Source organism: Elephas maximus, chromosome 24 (genome assembly GCF_024166365.1).
Source record: "Elephas maximus indicus isolate mEleMax1 chromosome 24, mEleMax1 primary haplotype, whole genome shotgun sequence".
NCBI lineage: Eukaryota > Metazoa > Chordata > Mammalia > Proboscidea > Elephantidae > Elephas > Elephas maximus.
In genome coordinates this window covers 17,228,531-17,247,778 of record NC_064842.1, presented here as the reverse complement: position 1 = coordinate 17,247,778, position 19,248 = coordinate 17,228,531, and the positions used below count along the sequence as shown (strand labels likewise).

At 35.6% G+C, this 19,248-nt stretch overlaps 1 protein-coding gene across 1 annotated transcript in view; it reads right to left on the bottom strand.

Annotated features, from left to right (window-relative positions):
• AHCTF1 (AT-hook containing transcription factor 1) overlaps nt 1–19,248 on the bottom strand; it is a 76,991-nt gene that overhangs the window by 38,621 nt on the left and 19,122 nt on the right. The window contains exons 4-13 of the mRNA XM_049868061.1: nt 17,529–17,709; nt 12,026–12,233; nt 10,362–10,478; nt 9,353–9,437; nt 8,048–8,198; nt 6,436–6,568; nt 6,165–6,346; nt 5,663–5,724; nt 4,649–4,777; nt 469–559 (exon numbers count right to left, since the gene is read on the bottom strand). Coding sequence (XP_049724018.1) covers nt 469–559; nt 4,649–4,777; nt 5,663–5,724; nt 6,165–6,346; nt 6,436–6,568; nt 8,048–8,198; nt 9,353–9,437; nt 10,362–10,478; nt 12,026–12,233; nt 17,529–17,709 — 1,339 coding nt within the window. The remainder of the gene's footprint in view (nt 1–468; nt 560–4,648; nt 4,778–5,662; nt 5,725–6,164; nt 6,347–6,435; nt 6,569–8,047; nt 8,199–9,352; nt 9,438–10,361; nt 10,479–12,025; nt 12,234–17,528; nt 17,710–19,248) is intronic.

The window sequence follows — 19,248 nt, the reverse complement described above, 5'->3', positions numbered from 1 at the left end:
GATTTCAGTAAGTTCTACAGATTACTGTATCAATGTTAATTTTCTTGATTTCTGTAATTAAAATGTGGTTTTGTTAAGTAAATGCCTTTGCTGGTAGAAGGAGGCACATACTGAAATATTTAAGGGTAGAAGCAGCATGATACCTTCAACTTATTCTCAAACGGTTCAGAAAAGTGTGTGTGTGTGTGTGTGTGAGAGAGAGAGAGAGACGGAGAAGTGTAGCTAGAAAAGGGCAACACAGGGATGCCTGTGGTGACGGAAATGCTCTGTATCTTGACCGTATCACTGTAATACTGTAGGATTTGTGCAGATATTACCATAGAGCCAACCTGGTATGTGAGCTCTCTGCATTGTCTTACGACTGCATGTTGAGTCTACTACTACATTAAAAAGTTTAACTAAAAACAAAAGCAGTGAATCGATAATTTAAAACTGTAAAACAAATTTTGTTAGAACTCCGAATCTTACCTTCTGTTATCCACCTTTTGATACATCCAGTCAAAAGTCCTAGAGAACTTGTGTGAACTGCTGCTGACAATATAGCTTCTAACTGTTCCTCCTAAGCCATACGTTAAAACAAAGAACACAAAGGTAAGAATAGAAAAAAGACAGGAGATCGTATCAGACTCAGAGGCAGCAAGTTCTAATTCAGAATATAAAATTTTAAAGGCTTAAAAATCATTACGACCCACTAAAAAAAGGATGGCTATAATCAAAAAGTCGGATTATAAAACAAGCCTCAAGGAGGATGTGGAAAAATTGGAGCCCTCATACGCTGCTGGTGGGAATGTAAAATGGTGCAGTCACTTTGGAAAAATCTAGCAGTTGCTCAAAATGTTATAGTTTTCTGAAGACCCAGCAATTCCACCCCTAGGTAAATACCAAGAGAAATTAAAACATTTATCAACACAAAACCTTTATGTGAATGTTATTCATAATAGCCAAAAAGTAAAAACAACCTAAAAGTTCACCAGCTGATGAATGGATAAACAAAACGTGGTATATGCATACAGTGGAATATTATTTCACAACAGAAAGGAATAAAGTACTGATACATGCTATAACACAGGTCGACCCTGAAAACATACTAAGTCAAAGAAGCCAGTCACAAAAAACTTCATATTGTATGACTCCATTTATATGAAGTATTCAGAATAGGCAAATATATAGAGATAGAAACTAATTAGTGCTTACCTAAGGCTGGGGGAGAAAAGGGAGAAAAGTTGAATGAATCCTAGTGGATACGGTTTTGGGAGAGCTGATAAAAACTGATTGTGGTGATAGTTACACAGCTCCGTAAATATACTGAAAACAGTGAATTCTGTATGTTAAGTTGAATAGCTGAACTGTATGGTATGTAAATTATATCTCAAATAAATACTTATTAAAAAATCAGTATGAATCTGATGTAATATCAGATAAATCTATGATTTCATTCATTAGAGTAGCAAATTTAAGACTTAAAAAGGAGCCACAGGAATAGATAAATACATAAAGAGGAGTAAAGGGAGCTGTACAATACTTAAAAAAAAAAAAAAAAAGACATTGCTGTGAAGTCGACTGCAACTTATAGTAACCCTATCGGACAGAGCAAAACTGCCCCATAGGGTTGCCAAGGAGCAACTGGTGGATCTGAGCCTCTGACCTTTTGGTTGGCAGCTAAGCTCTTAACCACTATGCCATCAGGGTTTCGTACAATATAAAGGTTCCCCAAAAACAAGAAAAGCATGATTCTAAACAGAGACTCAGTAAAGCCATTTCCATTGAAATCGAGACAAAAGGAAGACGTCCGCTATTACCATTATTTACCCTATGGTTTTTATAGGCTCTACCAGGTGTGATGAGAAAATGAAGTACTAGAGAAAAACGGAAAAATGTAAAGGCCTATTTTTGCTAATATGACTATTAAAAAACCCAAAATCCATTGCCGTCGAGTCAATTCCGACTCATAGCAACCCTACAGGACAGAGCAGAACTGCCTCATGGAGTTTTCAAGGAGCAGCTGGTGGATTTGAACTGCCAGCCTTTTCGGTTCGCACTGAAGATCTTAACCACTATGCCACCAGGGCTCTGATATGACTATACACATAGAAAATCCAAGAGGTTTTACAGATATTAAATAAGTACACAAAAATCAATTGCATTTATATACTAGCAATAAAGCCATCTAGAAATGACTATGGGAAAAATGTTCCATTAATAAAAAACAACAGAAACCATAAAATATTTAGGGATAAAAATAGAAAGAAATCCACAATAACTACAGACTCTTCCTGACAGATGTAAAACAAAACCTGAAAAAATGGAAAGTTACTATCATTTAGATTTGAATGGGAAGATTTAAAATCATAAAAATGTCTGTTCTCAGATTAAATTAACATAAAAATATAATAACACTGAAGAATTCCAATGCAAGTACTAGATACGATCATCTTATAATTAATACAAAACAATGCCTATGAACTGCCAAGAAAATTATACAAAAGAGGGCTGCATTACCAAATATCAAAGCAGTATATTAAAATGGCAAAGAAACAGATAAACTTATCGGTGGAACAAAATAAACGCCTAGAAGTAGAACCTAGTACACATATTCATATATGATAAAAGCGATATTTAGTAGCATGGGAAAAGGATTTCTATGTTTTACTGCATAAATGCAGAGCTAGCACAGCTGACTAGTTTTATCTGGGAAAAAGAAAAACCAAACCTTTACCTGATTTGACACACAAAGATGAATTAAACCCTTAAATATTAAAGAAACCTAAGTGGTTGGAAATTTTTTTTTAAACCACAAGCAATTAAATACATTTGACAATAAAAATAAAGTTTGTATGTGCCAAAAGATACCATCTACGAAAAAAGAGAAAAGGCAAGTATCTATTTAAAAAAAAAAAATTCTATAAATAAAAAGAAAGCCCAATTAAAAAAATAATAAAATATATGAATACATAATTAATAGAAGAGCAAAGTCTGATTGGCCAATAAATATGAAACTACATAAACGATATCTTTTTCACATATATAGGGATATACAGAGAGATGCAGAAAAGACTGATGAATAAAATATTAAGTGCTTCCACACATTTATTTTCTGAATGTAAATTATCTGTTTATTATTTATATAAGAAAAAGAAACCAACATGACAGATGTAAAACAAAGATTACCAAGTTTAAAATATTCAGATTACTAAACTTAAAATATTCACAGAAGAAAGATTAAATGCTGTTTTTATTCAACATGGTTGTATTACAGTTAATTTTTTCCCATTTTCATTTTTCTTAAGAATTTTTAGGTATCATTGCTATTTTAAAATATATAACCAGGGAAAAACATCAGCGTTAAGTTCTGTGAAGTAAAAAAATTACACAGAGCACCTAAGAGTACCCCAGCCATCACCAATTTGGAGCCTTCGGCAGGACAACCCAGACTATTTCGATCTGTCCCCAGCATACCAACAGGCTGGGCCTCCAGGGCAACAACTGTCTGAAGTCTTTTAATGAACTTAATTGGAGCTGCATAAAGCCATTTCCAATCTGATTTTTTTTCCCATGTTTTTTCTTGCGGGGGAGAGGAAGGAATGGATGTCTACTAGTTCAAATACATGTGGCTGGAAATAAACAGCCATAGTTAGAGGTGGAACAGTAAATATTCCTAATACCACCTGGCAGCCCAAGAGTATGTTAACGAAAATCTCCTATGATATCTAAAAGGGAGCTTTTCCCAGGGATTCCTCAAGTTATATTTTTTGTCGTTATTTAAATAACCTAACCCACAAACACTACTTGGGAGAAAGAGTTTACAAAACCTTTCTCCGTGGGAAAATGACCTGGGGTTTTCCTTCTCCTAGCACTGTTTCCCAGGCAAATAACTGGAGTTTAAAAAAATGTGAATTATTAGCTGTGTCACCAGGACAACACTTTATTTTAACAATGTCGTCCAAGAGGTAAAATGAACTGGGACTAGGAGTCTGTGAGTGGACCACAAATACTCCCTGGGAAGTTAAGGTTTGGGCTCCCATGAATGAGTTTGATTCCCATTACTGATCTTGTTTCAGGAATCTTTACTGACAGGCTTTCACAAGACACAGATTTCTACAGATCACTGGTTCTCAAACCCCTGCAACAGAATCGCATCAAGGGTTTGTTTAAACAGATTTCTGTGCTCAACCCCTGGTGTCTGAATCAGTAGGTCTGAGGTGGGGGCCAATAACTTGCATTTCCAACAAGTATTCATGTGATGCTGATGCCGAGGACCAGGACTCGTTGCTGCAGAGCACGAGATGCGCCACAGCCAGGATGGCTTCCTCTCATGCAGTCTCATTCACTTGCACCCATGCTGCTCTCTCTGGGGCTAGAAAATAGCCCCCGGACTGCTAAAAAAATTACACTCCTGACGCATCTTAAGTAGGTACCATGCTGTTTCCTGTTCGATACCCTTGCACACAGCTAAGTAGACCTGATGCCAGGTTATGACCTACTGGTCCTGGGAGTATGAATTTTAAGCCAAACCCAAGACCACAGCCGCTGATTTTGCAAAGTGGGTGTTATACTACTTCACCTACCTTTTCAGAAATTATCTGATTGATTTTTATAATAGAAAGCTAATAACATCTCATTTAAAAGAAACAGTTAAAAACCATCTTACCTGACTTAAGCTGGAAGGCTGAATATCAATAAGTCTTGGTGAGAGAAGGCCAGCCACAAGACAGCGATTGTAACCATCAGGAATGACTTCATTAAGAGATGGTCCTGACTTCTTTAAAAAAGTCAAAGTCTGTAACAGATAAATTGATAAGACATCTATTAATACTCAATATAAATAATCAAACTTGAGAACAATAATTAAACACATTATCCTATGTTACATTTAACATTTTGAATTCAACTATAATATACTGATTAAAAGTTGTGGAAGATTATATTTTTGTGCTTCTTGCAAAGAAAAGGGTTTATAGGTTCTTCAGTTTACTAGTTTATCTTGAGATAAACCAGTGCTTGCTAGTTATAAATGGTAATACTTACTGAATAAGGTACTTTAGGTAGCTTATATATATTTTTATGAAATGTAACCTTGTTACCTTCTCTAAAGCTGATAAACTTGGTGAAAGATCTTGAAAAACTGGCAAAACAAAAAAACCCCAGTTTATTCCTCTTGATCTAATGTGAAAGACTTGATATGAAGTAAAAATATGGCACTCAGAAATTAGCAATTAAGAGATCTGCCTCCTCATGTTTCCCTAGAAAATTATCCTTTCAACATAGTGTCTTCACCCACTCTGTGCCAGGCACTGTGCCACTGTGCTAGGTTCCTTATATGCATTATTTCATTTACTCAGAAAAGTAACAGCTTTCTGAGAGAGAGAGAGAGAAGAGAAGAGCTAAAAAGGACAAAAAATGATGCAGAAAGGGACTGACCTACTTTGCTCTTTTCCTTGGGGTTCAAGTAGCTAACAGCCCTGTAAAGTTGCTAAAAAACAGTTCAGTGCCATCTGTGGTGGCTAACGCCACTAGGTGCTAATCTCCTAAACTTAGGAGAAGTGATATTATTTAAGCTAAAACAATAGTTTATATAATTAACACTAAGTAAAGTTTCTATCCATGAGTCACTGTACTACTCCAGTTCCATTACACTCAGCCTGTATTGATAACTGTTACCTACCTCCTTCTGAAAGCCAGTACAAGTTATATGAACAACTCCCGAGTTTAACAAACAAGTGGCATCTAAAAAAAAAAAAAAAGATTAAAAAAAATCGTACATATTATATTTAAATGATACTAACAGGACACTATCCTAATAATAGACTGCTAGGCAAGGAGGAAATCTAACAACAGTAAACCACGATTTTTTCTAGGTATTCCCATCCTAACTTAGGTTAAATAATAAACTCTATTACAAATGTACTAACTGTAAAACAGCTAATGTCTCTCTTCTAGCAAATTCAAAACAGTGATAATCACTTTATAAAGTACCAAACTCTTCATAAATATTAAACTTCCCATGTACATGTATCCAATTAACTTTCCAACTTATCCACACGATAACTAACAGCAGTGCAGTACTGACAGATGAACGGGTAATACCATATATAAACTACAGACAAACACCTACATACTTTCTGCATGTTACTTTTCTCAAAAGATAATGTTAAAGGCATACATACCAAAATTATAAGTACTCGGGTTAAAAAACTGCTCAGGAGGTGGATACAAAGGAGGAACTCCTCGACTTAAACTTCTCTCATGTACTAATATATCCAAGATGTAATGTGGAGAAGTCCTACTTACAACAGAATCCAACGACCACAGTGCAAAATAAGAGCAATTATGTAGATATTCTCCTGATCTAAAATAAAATGTTACAGGATTTACTAAGTCACTGACCTGTTACATATACAAATGCCAAAAAGAAAAAAAGAAAAACAGCAAACGTACCTTAACGAATCTGGCATTTGCGCATGATACCAACGATTTATGTCGAAAAGCCCCAAATATATAGAAGGCTTTCCCTGTCCATATATATTCACCTGCCAGGTAAAGACTGAAACACTGGTGTCAGGAGATAGAGCTGAAAGGTATCCAAAAAAAAAAAAATTTTTTTTATACAATAAAAAATCTCAAAAAAAAAAAAAAAAAAAAAAAAATCCCTCCAAAAGAATTATGGCAAGATTTTCCCACAAATTAAGAGGTTTGATTCATATTTTATTTGATTTTTCAAAACACATTTCTATCATTTGTTATATAAGAGATTCACTTGTATCTAGGACCATTCGTTTGTATCCTGATTATTTTTCTATTTTAAGAAGACCTTATTAAAAAGTAAAAATGAGAAAGTTAATGTTAGACCAGGCTTGTTTTAAGTTCATACTTTAGCAACTCTGAGGTACTGGACGTGAAAAGTAGAAAGTGATCTGAATGAATATTCTCCCACGGATGGTACTCAACTAGGAGAAACGGATGCTTAGGACATTAGGATTTAACTCTTTGGAGAACCCTAGTTGAGAACGATCAATCTAGTTATATGGTTAAGGGAGAAAAAATACAAGTATTTGGATGGTGGCTGTGGGAATGGAAAGAGATTAAAACATCAACAAAAGAACCAGATCAAATAAAGGGGATGGAAGAGACAGGGGAGTAAAAACATGAGACACTACTAATGACAAATGAAATAAAGATATGGGTAGGAAATAAAAAGAGAGCACAATGGGACCTGTTTTTGACATGTTTAATTGGATGTGAAAATTGAACCACAATGACAAATGTGGGAACTACAGCAGAGGGATCTCTGGGATGGATGAGTTCACCAAGAGAACACATCACGGTAGGAACACAAAGAAAGTGAGGGTCCCGGTGAGCATTCACAGAACTAAATGAGACTAGAAGATGCAGGCACAATCACATTCTCTCATTTAATCCTCACAACCACCCTTTAAAAATGTGTAACTGTATCATTCCATTTACAGATGGGGAAACAGAGGCTCAGAAATGCTATGATTTGTCAAGGTCACAGCTAGTAACGAGGCTGGGATATGAATCCACATTGGATTCTAAAATCTATCCAATTTTTACTATATTAGTATGCTTCCCAGGAAGAAAGGATGACACTAAAGGAGATGAAGAAAAAATTCAAGGCAACCAAGACACATTTGCCATATATGGCTAAAAAATTGGAGAAAAAAATTATTCAGAGGCTAAGAGGCATTCTTCAGCCTCTACTGTAATCCTCTTAGTACAAACAGGATGATACAGCAGAAATGTTCTGCTTGTTATTTCACACTAGTTAGGACAAGAGGCTGCTTTTGTTTGTTTGTTGAGAGAATTGGATTAAAATACTAGGGTCCCTCATTACCCTAATCTACTCAATTATTGAATCTATGTAGCAATCTAAAGGGCAAGAAATACCTAATCTCTCATAAAGACCTGAATAAATTCCATAATTATTATTGTAATTTTTTAAGTTCCAGGAGTATGAACTCTAGAAGCCCCTAATGTGTCATAACCTTAAATTAACAGTGTACACGATATCGTAAGAGTATGTTCAACCAACCTTCATTCATGCCTTCCTCCCTGTCGCTGTGAGATCGAAATTTCTCTATACTCTGGCAACCCAACAGTTTGGTATTACTAGTCTGTCCTCTCAAGGGAAACAAGCTGCCTGTGAGGTCCAGTGTGTACCTTTCTTCACAGTACTCTAAACCCTGAAACATCAAATGTACACAACTTTTAGATTTTAGTAGGATTCTAAGCAAAAAGTCATGCTACAATTAAACATTCTCCAAATTTAAAGATTTTCACACAATATAAAGAAAACAAAATCTTTTTCAAAACAACAAAGTTAAAGGCTGAAGAAAACAATTACCAAAAAAGCCTCCATAAAACACAAATAAAAAGCTAGATTGAGTCTCTCACGAATAATTACCAGTACATTATCTAAAGTCGTCACTAAATATAGGGATCCTCATAATACTGGTTAGAGTGTAAATTGGAATAACTATCGAAATTCCATAAGCATTTGTAATTACATTATATTGTAATAACATAACAATGTAATCGCATGATGTAATTACATCACATTGGTAGGCCAGCAATCCTATTTCTGTGCTCTCACAGAAATTCTTGCTCTAGAATATTAAGTAGTCTTTAAACTTTCTTTTACTCACTGATTCCTTTAACAATCTGACAAAAGCTATGAGTCTTTCCCCAGGAATATGCTTAATCATAGAAGTTCTATTTACAATTTCAGGGACTTTATGGATTCCCTAAAACCCACTCATATACCCCTTAAATACTAAGTTAAGAAACTGTCCTAGAGACAGATATTGTTGTGAGAGTTGGCAAAATACGGCTATTAGCAACATCCCACTCTTTCCTCAGATATTAAGCCAGGAAAAAAAAAAAAAAGGTAGCCATCTGAAAGACTGGATTCATTTACCCTCTTTTACAATTGTAAATGGCAAGACTCTTTATAAAAGTCACCCCATGGCTTACTGCTTGATATGCTAAGTCCAAGCAACAAACTGCAATTATTTTTTTCTGGCTATCAATTAGGCCACTAATTTTGAAGGAAAATGATACCTAGAGATGTTAAGAATGCTAAACCAACCAAACCAAACCCAGTGCCATCGAATGGATTCCGACTCATAGCAACCCGAAAGGACAGAGTACAACTGCCCCATAGAGTTTCCAAGAAGCGCATGGCGGATTCGAACTGCCGACCCTCTGGTCAGCAGCCGTAGCACTTAACCACTACGCCACCAGAGTTTCCCTTAAGAATGCTACCCACGTAAAATAGCTAATCTCCTGATCCCTAAGCTCTCTTCTACTAAATTATGAATACAGTATTACCACTTACCTCATATAAGATTTGTCCTGATGCCAAACACTTTCTATCACCGAAGGCCAGCTGGAGCAGATGCAAACTCAAAACATCCCCTTCACTGAAATAAACAGAAATTAACTTAAGGAGATACACTAGATACCATATTAATACATTAAACATCTCTTATTCCTCAAATAAATTTAGTTGGTGCAACACTGAATGCATGTGACGAAACTAAGGTCACTGTGAAGAAATTAGTCTTATTTGGTTGTTTCCATAAAATATAGTCTTTGAAACAGTAACTGACTTTTACTTTTTATTATTCTAATTAAGCTGGTGTTGTTTGCATACTTTAGGTGCCACCTTATGTGGCAGAGACTTGTAATTGTTTGCCCAATACTGTTTCTCCCCTTAGTTAGGCACATGTTTGCCCAAAATATATACTACCCTTCCCAGCTTTCTCTGCAGCTAATTGTGGCCGCCCCGTGGTCAAGTTCTGGCCAAGGGGATGTAAGCAGAATTACCCCGGGCAACTATAGGGAACCTCCCTAAGAGATGGCATGTCCTTTGCTCCTTCCACCTAGTCTCTTCCTCCATCTTGTTATGCTTCCAACTAGAGTGAAGGTGTTGCCCTAGATCATGAGGATAAGGGCTATACAACAAGGACATAAAGCGAAGTATCAAACCAACCCTGTACTCCTCAAGTACAGCATGCAGAAAGTGTTAAGAGCAGATTCCAGAGCCACACTGTCTGAATTTAAATTCTGACTCTTACTGGTGGATCCTTCTTAAAACACTTCTTCTACTTGGCTTCCAGTATACCACGGTCTGCTAACGTTCCCCGTGCCACACTACTCAAACATGTAGAAACAATAACGTAACCATTAAAATCACTTTAACTACCATTAACTAATTCACTAAAAGAATTATGTCTCTTTCACTAAAGAGAAAACAAAGTACAAAGCCTTCGAAAAATAAATAAATAAATAATCGCTATTCCATTTTGACGAGTATTTTTGAAAACCACATGTATCACACTTACCTCTCCTGTGTAGACTGAACAGCCCACAAGTAACAGCAATTACGAGGATCGTTCTCGGGTTCTTGAAAAGTAACAGCATATACAGGAACTCTTCCACCTTCCAGCTGTGTATAATATCTTTAACAGATGTAAAAAGAATGGTACATTTCATATTTTAAGCTATTATTTCATGAAAAAGGAAGAACAGGAGGGCCTTGACGTAAGAATACGTGTCAGAGTAACCCCAGTTCATGCGATCGCCAAGATGGACTGATCTGGGGAGCATGGCCAAGTTGTCTTATCTTCAAAAATACACAGGGCACAAGGCATCAAGACTATGGCTGTGGTATATATGTATGTGTAAACTAATTCTTCCATTCACATAAATACGTGTCACTAAGCACTGTTCCCCAATAAGAGGTGCCCTAGAAAGAGATGAAATTCTGCCATCACACTCCATTTCAGCCACCTGGGTTTAGAGCCAGTTTTCCCACTACCAAGACAGAAAAAGGGCTAGAAACCCTGAAGAATTCCCATAATCTTCTTAAAAAGGTGAATTAGCCAAAAGATGGCAGTAGCTAGAGAAAACACTGTTGTACAAGTCAGGATCCCCAGGCATACCTTAGGACCAATTTAAACACAAGAGCTGATGAACTAACAAGGAGATCAGCAGAGAAAGTTCAAATGAACTTCTCATAAGGAGCTACTAAGCAAGAGCATAGCTACTTCATCCCTAGTATTTTGGAGAAAAATGTGATTCTGAGGAAGTCCAGGGACATTCAGTGTTTGTTTAATAGTATTCTAGTATTAAATAATAGTACTCTAATAGTATCTAATACCAATCACTCAACAGTAAAAAAAGGCCCTGGTTTGAGACGAAGGAATTTACATACAAGCTATTTTCCATTTCTCCTTATTTCTTCACTTCAACTCTGCGCAAACATTTATTACCAGACCCAGGTAACTTGACACTAATTTGCTGGCTCAACTAATTGAGCAGAAAGTTTGGGAGGATGACTATTTTATTTCATTCACTCTTATTTATAATAGATTACTTGAGGAAAAACTATCAACATGCCTTGGAAAAATAAACAAACATCAAATTGACAATAGGTACGTACTTTAGAGATTAACTTGAAAAATTTATAATGCCTGTTTGCTACCTCCCTCAATAAAGGGTTATGTCCTCAGCAATTTTACTCTATAGGTATTAATTAAAAGTATCAATATAATTATATTTGGGTGAGATATTGACAGCATAAAAACTTTTTTAAAAAACAAATATTTCTGACTTTGATTTTTAAAAATCCTTTGTTTTTCTGTCAGCTGAGAACACTTTATTAACTGCTATTTTATACAGAAGATTATGGGAAAAGGTGCTTTTAAAAGAACTCATTCTACACAAACATGTAGCTTTATCTTTACAGAGTTATATTTTAATACCAAATGGTGTACCACAATAACTGAAATGTCTTTTAAATAAATGCTGAAAGAATCAACCTAAATTCATGTACTAAGTCATTCTTCTATCATATCAAGCTTTGAGTTCATGCAATTAGATATTATTCATACTCATTCATCTTCCCTACTCTTTTCTCTTCATGCTAATTTTCAAATATTAATTATTCCATAAAATTTATATTAAGAAACTACCAATAATTAAATAAGAGAAAAGTTATACTTACTCTCTTTTCATGCTTTTCATATTCCAAAGTGCTAGATAGCCATCAGAAAAGCCTACAGCGAGCTGATTTGTCCTGCTTATGTAACTGAGAGTTGAAACAGCTGTTCCTGAAGGACTTACTAACTGGAAACACAGATGACGCCCCTCTCGCATCACATTTTCCCTGATGTGTGGAACTTCAGCCGGGATACCAGTTATAACTTCAAGGTCTAAAAACAAAAACAAGTAAGATCAACAATACGAACAGCAAAAATAAAAACACATCACCAGTATTCAATCTACAAATGACGACTACTGGAATCAATTAAAATAAAGGTTAGTGGTATCGAAGCTTGGTCAACTATGTAACAGCCATCCTGATCTATCTAAATGATCCAACTTTCAAAATACATTTAATTCTGTAATTAAAAAAAAAATCTGACAGTACACCTCAAATTTATCTAAGGTAGAATTTTGTTAAGGTTAAACAATTTTCTGATAATTTATTTTTTCAAATTTAGAACTACAACCCAAAAATTCTACTTGGAGAGTTGGCTGATTCCAGTTCTAGGCAAGAAACACACAAGATGAGCCTAGCACAGCTCGTGCCAGAAATTTAGGAATCTATCAACTAAAGGGGATGCCAACAACAACTAAAAACCGTGTGTGGTTACATATATATGTACATACACATATGGATTAAAAAAAAAATGTATGGGGGTACGTAAAAGAGCCCTGGTGGTGTAGTGGTTAAAGCACTCGGCTGCCAACCAAAAGGTCAGTGGTTCGAACCCACCAGCTGCTCCACAGGAGAAAGATGTGGCAGTCTGCTTCTGTAAAGACTTCAGCCTAGGAACCCTTTTGGGGGTATTCTACTCCGTCCTATAGGGTTGTTATGAGTTGGAATCGACTTGATGGCAGTGGGTTTGGTTTTCTTGGTTTTACGGGTAAGTACTAAATGTACAGAGCCCTGGTAGCACAGTAATTAAGAACTTGGCTGCTAACCAAAAGGTTGGCAGTTCAAATCCTTAGAAACCCTATGGGGCAGTTCTATTCTGTCCTATAAGGTAGCCATGAGTCAGAATTGACTCGACAGCAATGGGTTATTATGTGTACATATGTGTGCACATATACATGTATCTATTTGTGTATATACATGTTATGTGTGTGAATGTATGTACATCCACATATGTAATTAATCACATAGGGGGCAATTATGGATACTTCTTAGATACAACCAAACACCTTTCGAGACTGGTTTTTTGGGTTTCAAGGCTTAGGACATAGTCTTGTGGGACAACTCTGTCAACTGGCATAGTACAGTTCATAAAGTTTACAGTCTACATCCTAGTTTGGTGAGTAGTGTCTGAGGTCTTAAAAGCTTGCTAGCAGCCATCTAAGGTGCAAATGTCAGTCTCTAATGGTCTGGGGAAAAAGAGAAAGAAGGAAACCAAAGACTCAGAGAAGAAATTAGTCTGCAGGACTAACAGTCTACATGAACCACTGTCTCATCTATCCTGAGACCAGAAGAATTAGATGGTGTCCAGCTACCACTAAGGACCATTCTGATCAGGGCCACAACAGATGGATCCTAACAGAATGGGAGAAAAACATGGAACAGAACTCAAATTATTAAAAAAAAAGTCCAGACTTACTGGACCAGTTGAAACTAGAGGACCCCCCCCCCCCCCAAAACTATCACCTTGAGAGAGAAACACTCTTCAAAACCTGAACTGAAACCATCCCCTGAAGTCACCTACCTTTTAGCTAAATAACAGATTGGCTCACAAAGTAAAGAATATCATCCATGAGTACTGTGCACCTTAAAAAAATCATCTACATGAGACCAAAGGGTCAGCAATTACTCTAAAGGGAAGACGGAAAGTTAAGGGAACAGGGAGACTAGACTGCTGGAAATGAACATTTAGAAAGGAATTAATGAGAATGTTATAACACACTGTGAAAAATGTAACCAATGTAACTGAACAATTTCTGTAGTAATAATTCAATGGGAACCTAATTTGCTGTGTAAACTTTTACCAAAAACAGATACACTAAAGGGGATAATGTCAAAAAGACAGAGGCAACAACATGAAGGGAGGGGTTCCCATTGCAAAGACGGGATAAAAATGAAAATAAATGACTGAATCACATTAAGTATGTAAAACCTAAAAGTGAAAAATAATATTCAAAAAATAACAGGCTCCTTCACTCCTGAAAGACCTTACTGCATACTGCCTGAAGTAACTTGGTACTAACTTCTTACTCTGAAAATTAGTACTTAAAGAAATAGTAAGCACTTATCCTGCCTTTTCTGTATACACTGTATCTCAGGGTAACCAAATAGTCCTAGCTAATGAGAAAATTTTTTCTTAGATTGACAGAATTTAAAAATTGTCATTCTCCAGTCCTTAATGAAATAAGAGCTTAACTAAGGCAACAATTTCAAAGGAACAAAGTTGAGTTTCTAAATCTCCACACTACTGACATTCTTTGGTGTGGAGTAACCGCTATTGCTGAAGGGTCTCCAGATGTTGCCAAACATTCCCTAAACCAAAAACCAAACCCGTTGCTGTCAAGTCGATTCCAACTCACAGCGGCCCTATAGGACACAGTAGAACTGCCCCCACAGAGTTTCCAAGGAGCACCTGGTGGATTCGAACTGCCGACCTTTTGGTTAGCAGCCATAGCACTAAGCCACTACACCACCGGGGTTTCCTATACATTCCCTAAAAAACCAAAACCAAACCTAGTGCCGTCGAGTTGATTCCAGCTCATAGCGATCCTACAGGGCAGAGTAGAACTGCCCCATAGAGTTTCCAAGGAGCGCCTGGCGGATTCAAACTGCAGACGCTTTGGTTAGCAGCCATAGCACTTAACCACTACGCCAACCAGGCAAAAATCATTCTTGATTGAGAACCACTGGCTTAAAGTTTGATAGGAAAGTTAAAAAGGGGACGATTACACTGACATCATCTGAACCCACTTATCACTAAACATGAAACAACCAGATACCATGTGCCTCCTGATGTGATACAATATAAAGGTACTCATTACCTCAGAAGTACCCTTGCCAAAACGTTAAACCAAATCTTATCAGAGCTAACTTACACTTACAGAAATACAAAATATAATTGACACCATATGGAAAAATGCAGATAATTCCAGAATGTGGGGCACTTTACCAGGTAACTAAGTTTCCTGAGCAAGTCAGGGGCATCAAAAATAAATAAAAAAGGAAACGGTAGAGAGATGATTATTCTGCATTCAAGGAGACGTGAAACATAACTATCAAACATAATGTGTAGACCTTGTTTGGATCCCAATTAGAACAAACTGAATGTAAAGGGAGATTTTAGAGACAATCACGGCAAATTAGATTATGGACTGGATACCAAGGAACTATTTTCAGTGTTGTTAGGAGTGATAATGGAATTATGATTATGTAATAAAATATCCATAACTCACTTTAAATCATGCAGAGAAAAAGAGGGAAAGAGAAAGAGAGGAAGGGAAATACAGGAAAACAGAACAGGATATATGAAGCACATATGGTACATCTTGAAAACTAACTTGAATTTGGGTGATGCGTATATGAGAATTCTTGTACTCTTCTATCTACCTGAGGACGTCTGAAATATTTGTAAGAAAGAAGAAAAAAATTCAGGTCTGTATACAATGTATGTAATATACGTAAGGGCAGGTTTCCTCAATGATGTTAAAAAGAAAAACACATCACATTGTACTTGAATTGTTACCCTCCCAATTCCTTTTGCTTCTGATTGCTTTTTCAGAGATTAAATAGTACGTGATCAAATTTTGCCAAATAGTTCATATTTATGGAATACAGTGGAATACTATAAACCGAGCCAAAATAAAAAGGTCGATCTATAAGCACTGATGTGGATGGAAATGTGTAAGAAATGATGGTAAGTTTGGAAAAGTTGCAAAGCTGTCATTTATAGTACAATACATGTTAGGAACTTTTTTCCTATGTTATGCATATTTAAGTCGAGTTTGAATAACTGCAATTACAATTACTTTTGTAAATAAAAAAGGTAAATTTTGAATTAAACCCCAAAACTCAATTTTTTTGTGCTATAAAATTCAATGGCTTAATAATTCTCGAATGTTTTTCAACAGAATCTAGAGACTTCCATCATAAACTTATCCTTGTGCTGAATTCACCTACTGACTGCTGACTGCTGAAATAAAGGATTTTTTTTAAAAAAAGGATGTTTTCATTCTACCATTTTTGATCTGGAAAGTAATAATTATGAATACAAGCATTTTATTTTTTTTAATACAAGCATTTTAATTCACCTTACATTTATAATGACAACACTGACAAACCACACTCTAGAACAAAACTCCAGTAAGCCTATTTAATTCCTTGACTAATTTTCTACAAAAAGCAGTTAAACTATTTTCTAATATTTTCCACACTCATTTTTAGTTAGTTGTTGTTATTATTAGTCAATTCTTTTCCATCTCAACTTTACCCAGGATTTATACACATCAAAATGTATATAATTTCTACTACTGAATATTTACGTGTATGTATGGTCATTATTGTCTGCCGAATCAAATTTTTGGGGGTCGTGTTTTGCAGATTTGAATTTTGTTCAGATGATTTGGTTCTTCAGTCAACTTCTAGTCAAATATAATTTTTTACCACTTGTAGTTTTAATCAATCAGTTTTAGATAACTTCTACTAGTTTGTTCATTATAAACTGAATGAAATACTGATAGTTTGTGTCTATTTCTCAGTCGACCCCTAAGTAAAGAGCTCCCCACTGATATTCCAGGACTGCTTCATCAATCAAGACAGTCCTCAGGGTCAACACCTTCTCATGGTCAAATGGTCCTTTTCTGCTTTGTCTGAAACCTTGTAAGTAAAACACAAATTTTTTAGAGTTTTTACGTTAGCTCTTCCTCTCTATATAAACCAATCAAGAGTACAATAACTTAAAAAACTGAAAGCATTTGACAAGAGTAGGCTCATAAATACAAGTTTTAGTATCTTTAAATTTCTTTACATTTGACTGCCATTGTTTTATTTCAGGATATTATTATGTGAGGAAAACTTTCACCTTTAGGAAAACTACACTGTTAGCTCCCATTAAAAAACTTCATTTTTATCTTGGTCTTACCATAAACATTAACAGTATACCAAAAAACACTACATGGTTGAATAATTTTATACTGGCTGATAAAGATCCAGATTTTATACCTTTAGCTCTTTTTTCAGGTATTCATTTAATAATAGATTTTATTCAAATGAAGACCTGTAAGTCTATCAAGTCTCTACCTCTTCCATGATTTACCTTAGTGCATGCCTACTTCATCAATGAAGTGAAGAATAATTCATGCAAAAGGTACCAGAGTACCTAATCCAAACAATAAAAGAATCAGAGATACATAAACAAGTTTCTACATAAAAGGATTTGATTATTTTTTAAAACCAATCCATTATAAGAGAATTTTCAGGTACTCCATTTTTTGTTTCAAGGATGACTAATTACCTGATGCCTCTATTTCATTCTGACTGCATGACAAGTCATCCAAACACAGGTCAATAAGAAGGATCTGTCCAACATCAGTTACCACAGCTGCCACACCAAAAAGCCATCGCAGACTTGGATGTAAATGCTGAGTGCTTGCGCTGGCTCCGCCATGATTAATTATAGGTTCTATAGCAGTTACCTAAAAGGCAGAATGTATGATTTGCTTTTCTTCTATGAAGTGATAAAAGTAAAAACACAACAAATTTTGAAATTAAATCAGGTTATCAGTTACAACAGCTTTTCAAATATAGCTATTTTCAAGTATAACCAAAAAACCCCAAACCCATTGCCATCAAGTTGATTCGGACTCATAGTGACCCTATATAGGACAGAGTAGAACTGCCCCATAGAGTTTCCAAGGAACGGCTAGTGGATTGGAACTACTGACCTATTAGTTAGCAGCCGAGCTCTTAACCACTGCACCACCAGGGCTCCATTTTCAAATACAGCTATTTTTAAATACAGAGCCATAAATTTGCATTTAATACTGTGAATCCGAATAACATCATAAAACCATCAAATGTATTAGCAATTGCACTATTATCAATATATAAAAACACCATGCAATTGGAAACAATAAATGATGTTTTCTGAAACTTTATTACGTGCCCAGCATTGTGCTAACTGGCTCATGTAATGTTTATAATAACCCTTTGATACTGAACTACATCCACTCCTCACTTATCAACATGGTTAGGTTCCAGAGACCAGGCTGTTGTGTGAAAATTGGCATCATGCAAAAACAGAGGATGACCACATAAGATCACAAAATGGAAGATGACTACATGATTACATAGCTATCCAAACCACTGAGAATCACAGCCCAGTCAAGCTGACACATCACCTTAACCATCACACCCAGTGTTCCTTTCAACTCACACCTCAGCATCTTTTACTACCAGACATATGTTGTTAATGTGCAAAATCGTTGGACAGTAGGTTTTTTTTACTATTGTCGTAAATGTGAAACATATAACGAGATAGTCAATAAGCAAGGAGTAAGTGTCTATGTAATTACCCATGATAAAGATGGAAATATCTGAGGCTCATAAGTCATATAGTCATTAAGTGTAAAATTCAAACCTAAATTTCTGACATTAAAGCTCTTAACCAGCCAGTCTATGATTACATAGCCTCTACACTTAAGAGTAAAAACAATTCACTCCAGAAAAATTTACTGTTTATCCTTATTAAAAAAAAATCTCCAAACACAAGATGTTTAAGTCATATTTATGTCTTAAAGCCTGCAGATGTCCAGCCTTCTTTAAAAAGTTTGTGTAGTAATGGATTTCACACAAAGTTTTGGCAGCAACTAGATCACTGACAATAAGGATTTCAATTATCTGAAAGCTCTAATTTCATGGATTTTCTTCCTTTTCTACGCTAATGCAATAATGTCTATAAATTATAATAAAGTATATTCTATTCAACTGTCCCGGTGAGGGATAAGAAATATGTCTGTTTGCATCGCTCATACAAATTATATGAAATGATTGATAATGCTATCTAATTTTAGAATAAGGTAGTATAAAGTAAACAAATTTAAGCGGTGATACTGCCTTAGTAAAAAAAAGGAAAAAAAATAGCTAACTGGCTGAATTTCTTTTGAATGTATGTTATTCTTCCTCCAATTTTTTCCTTGTCCTGTATTCCTTCTTCCATATGATGATACTAATCA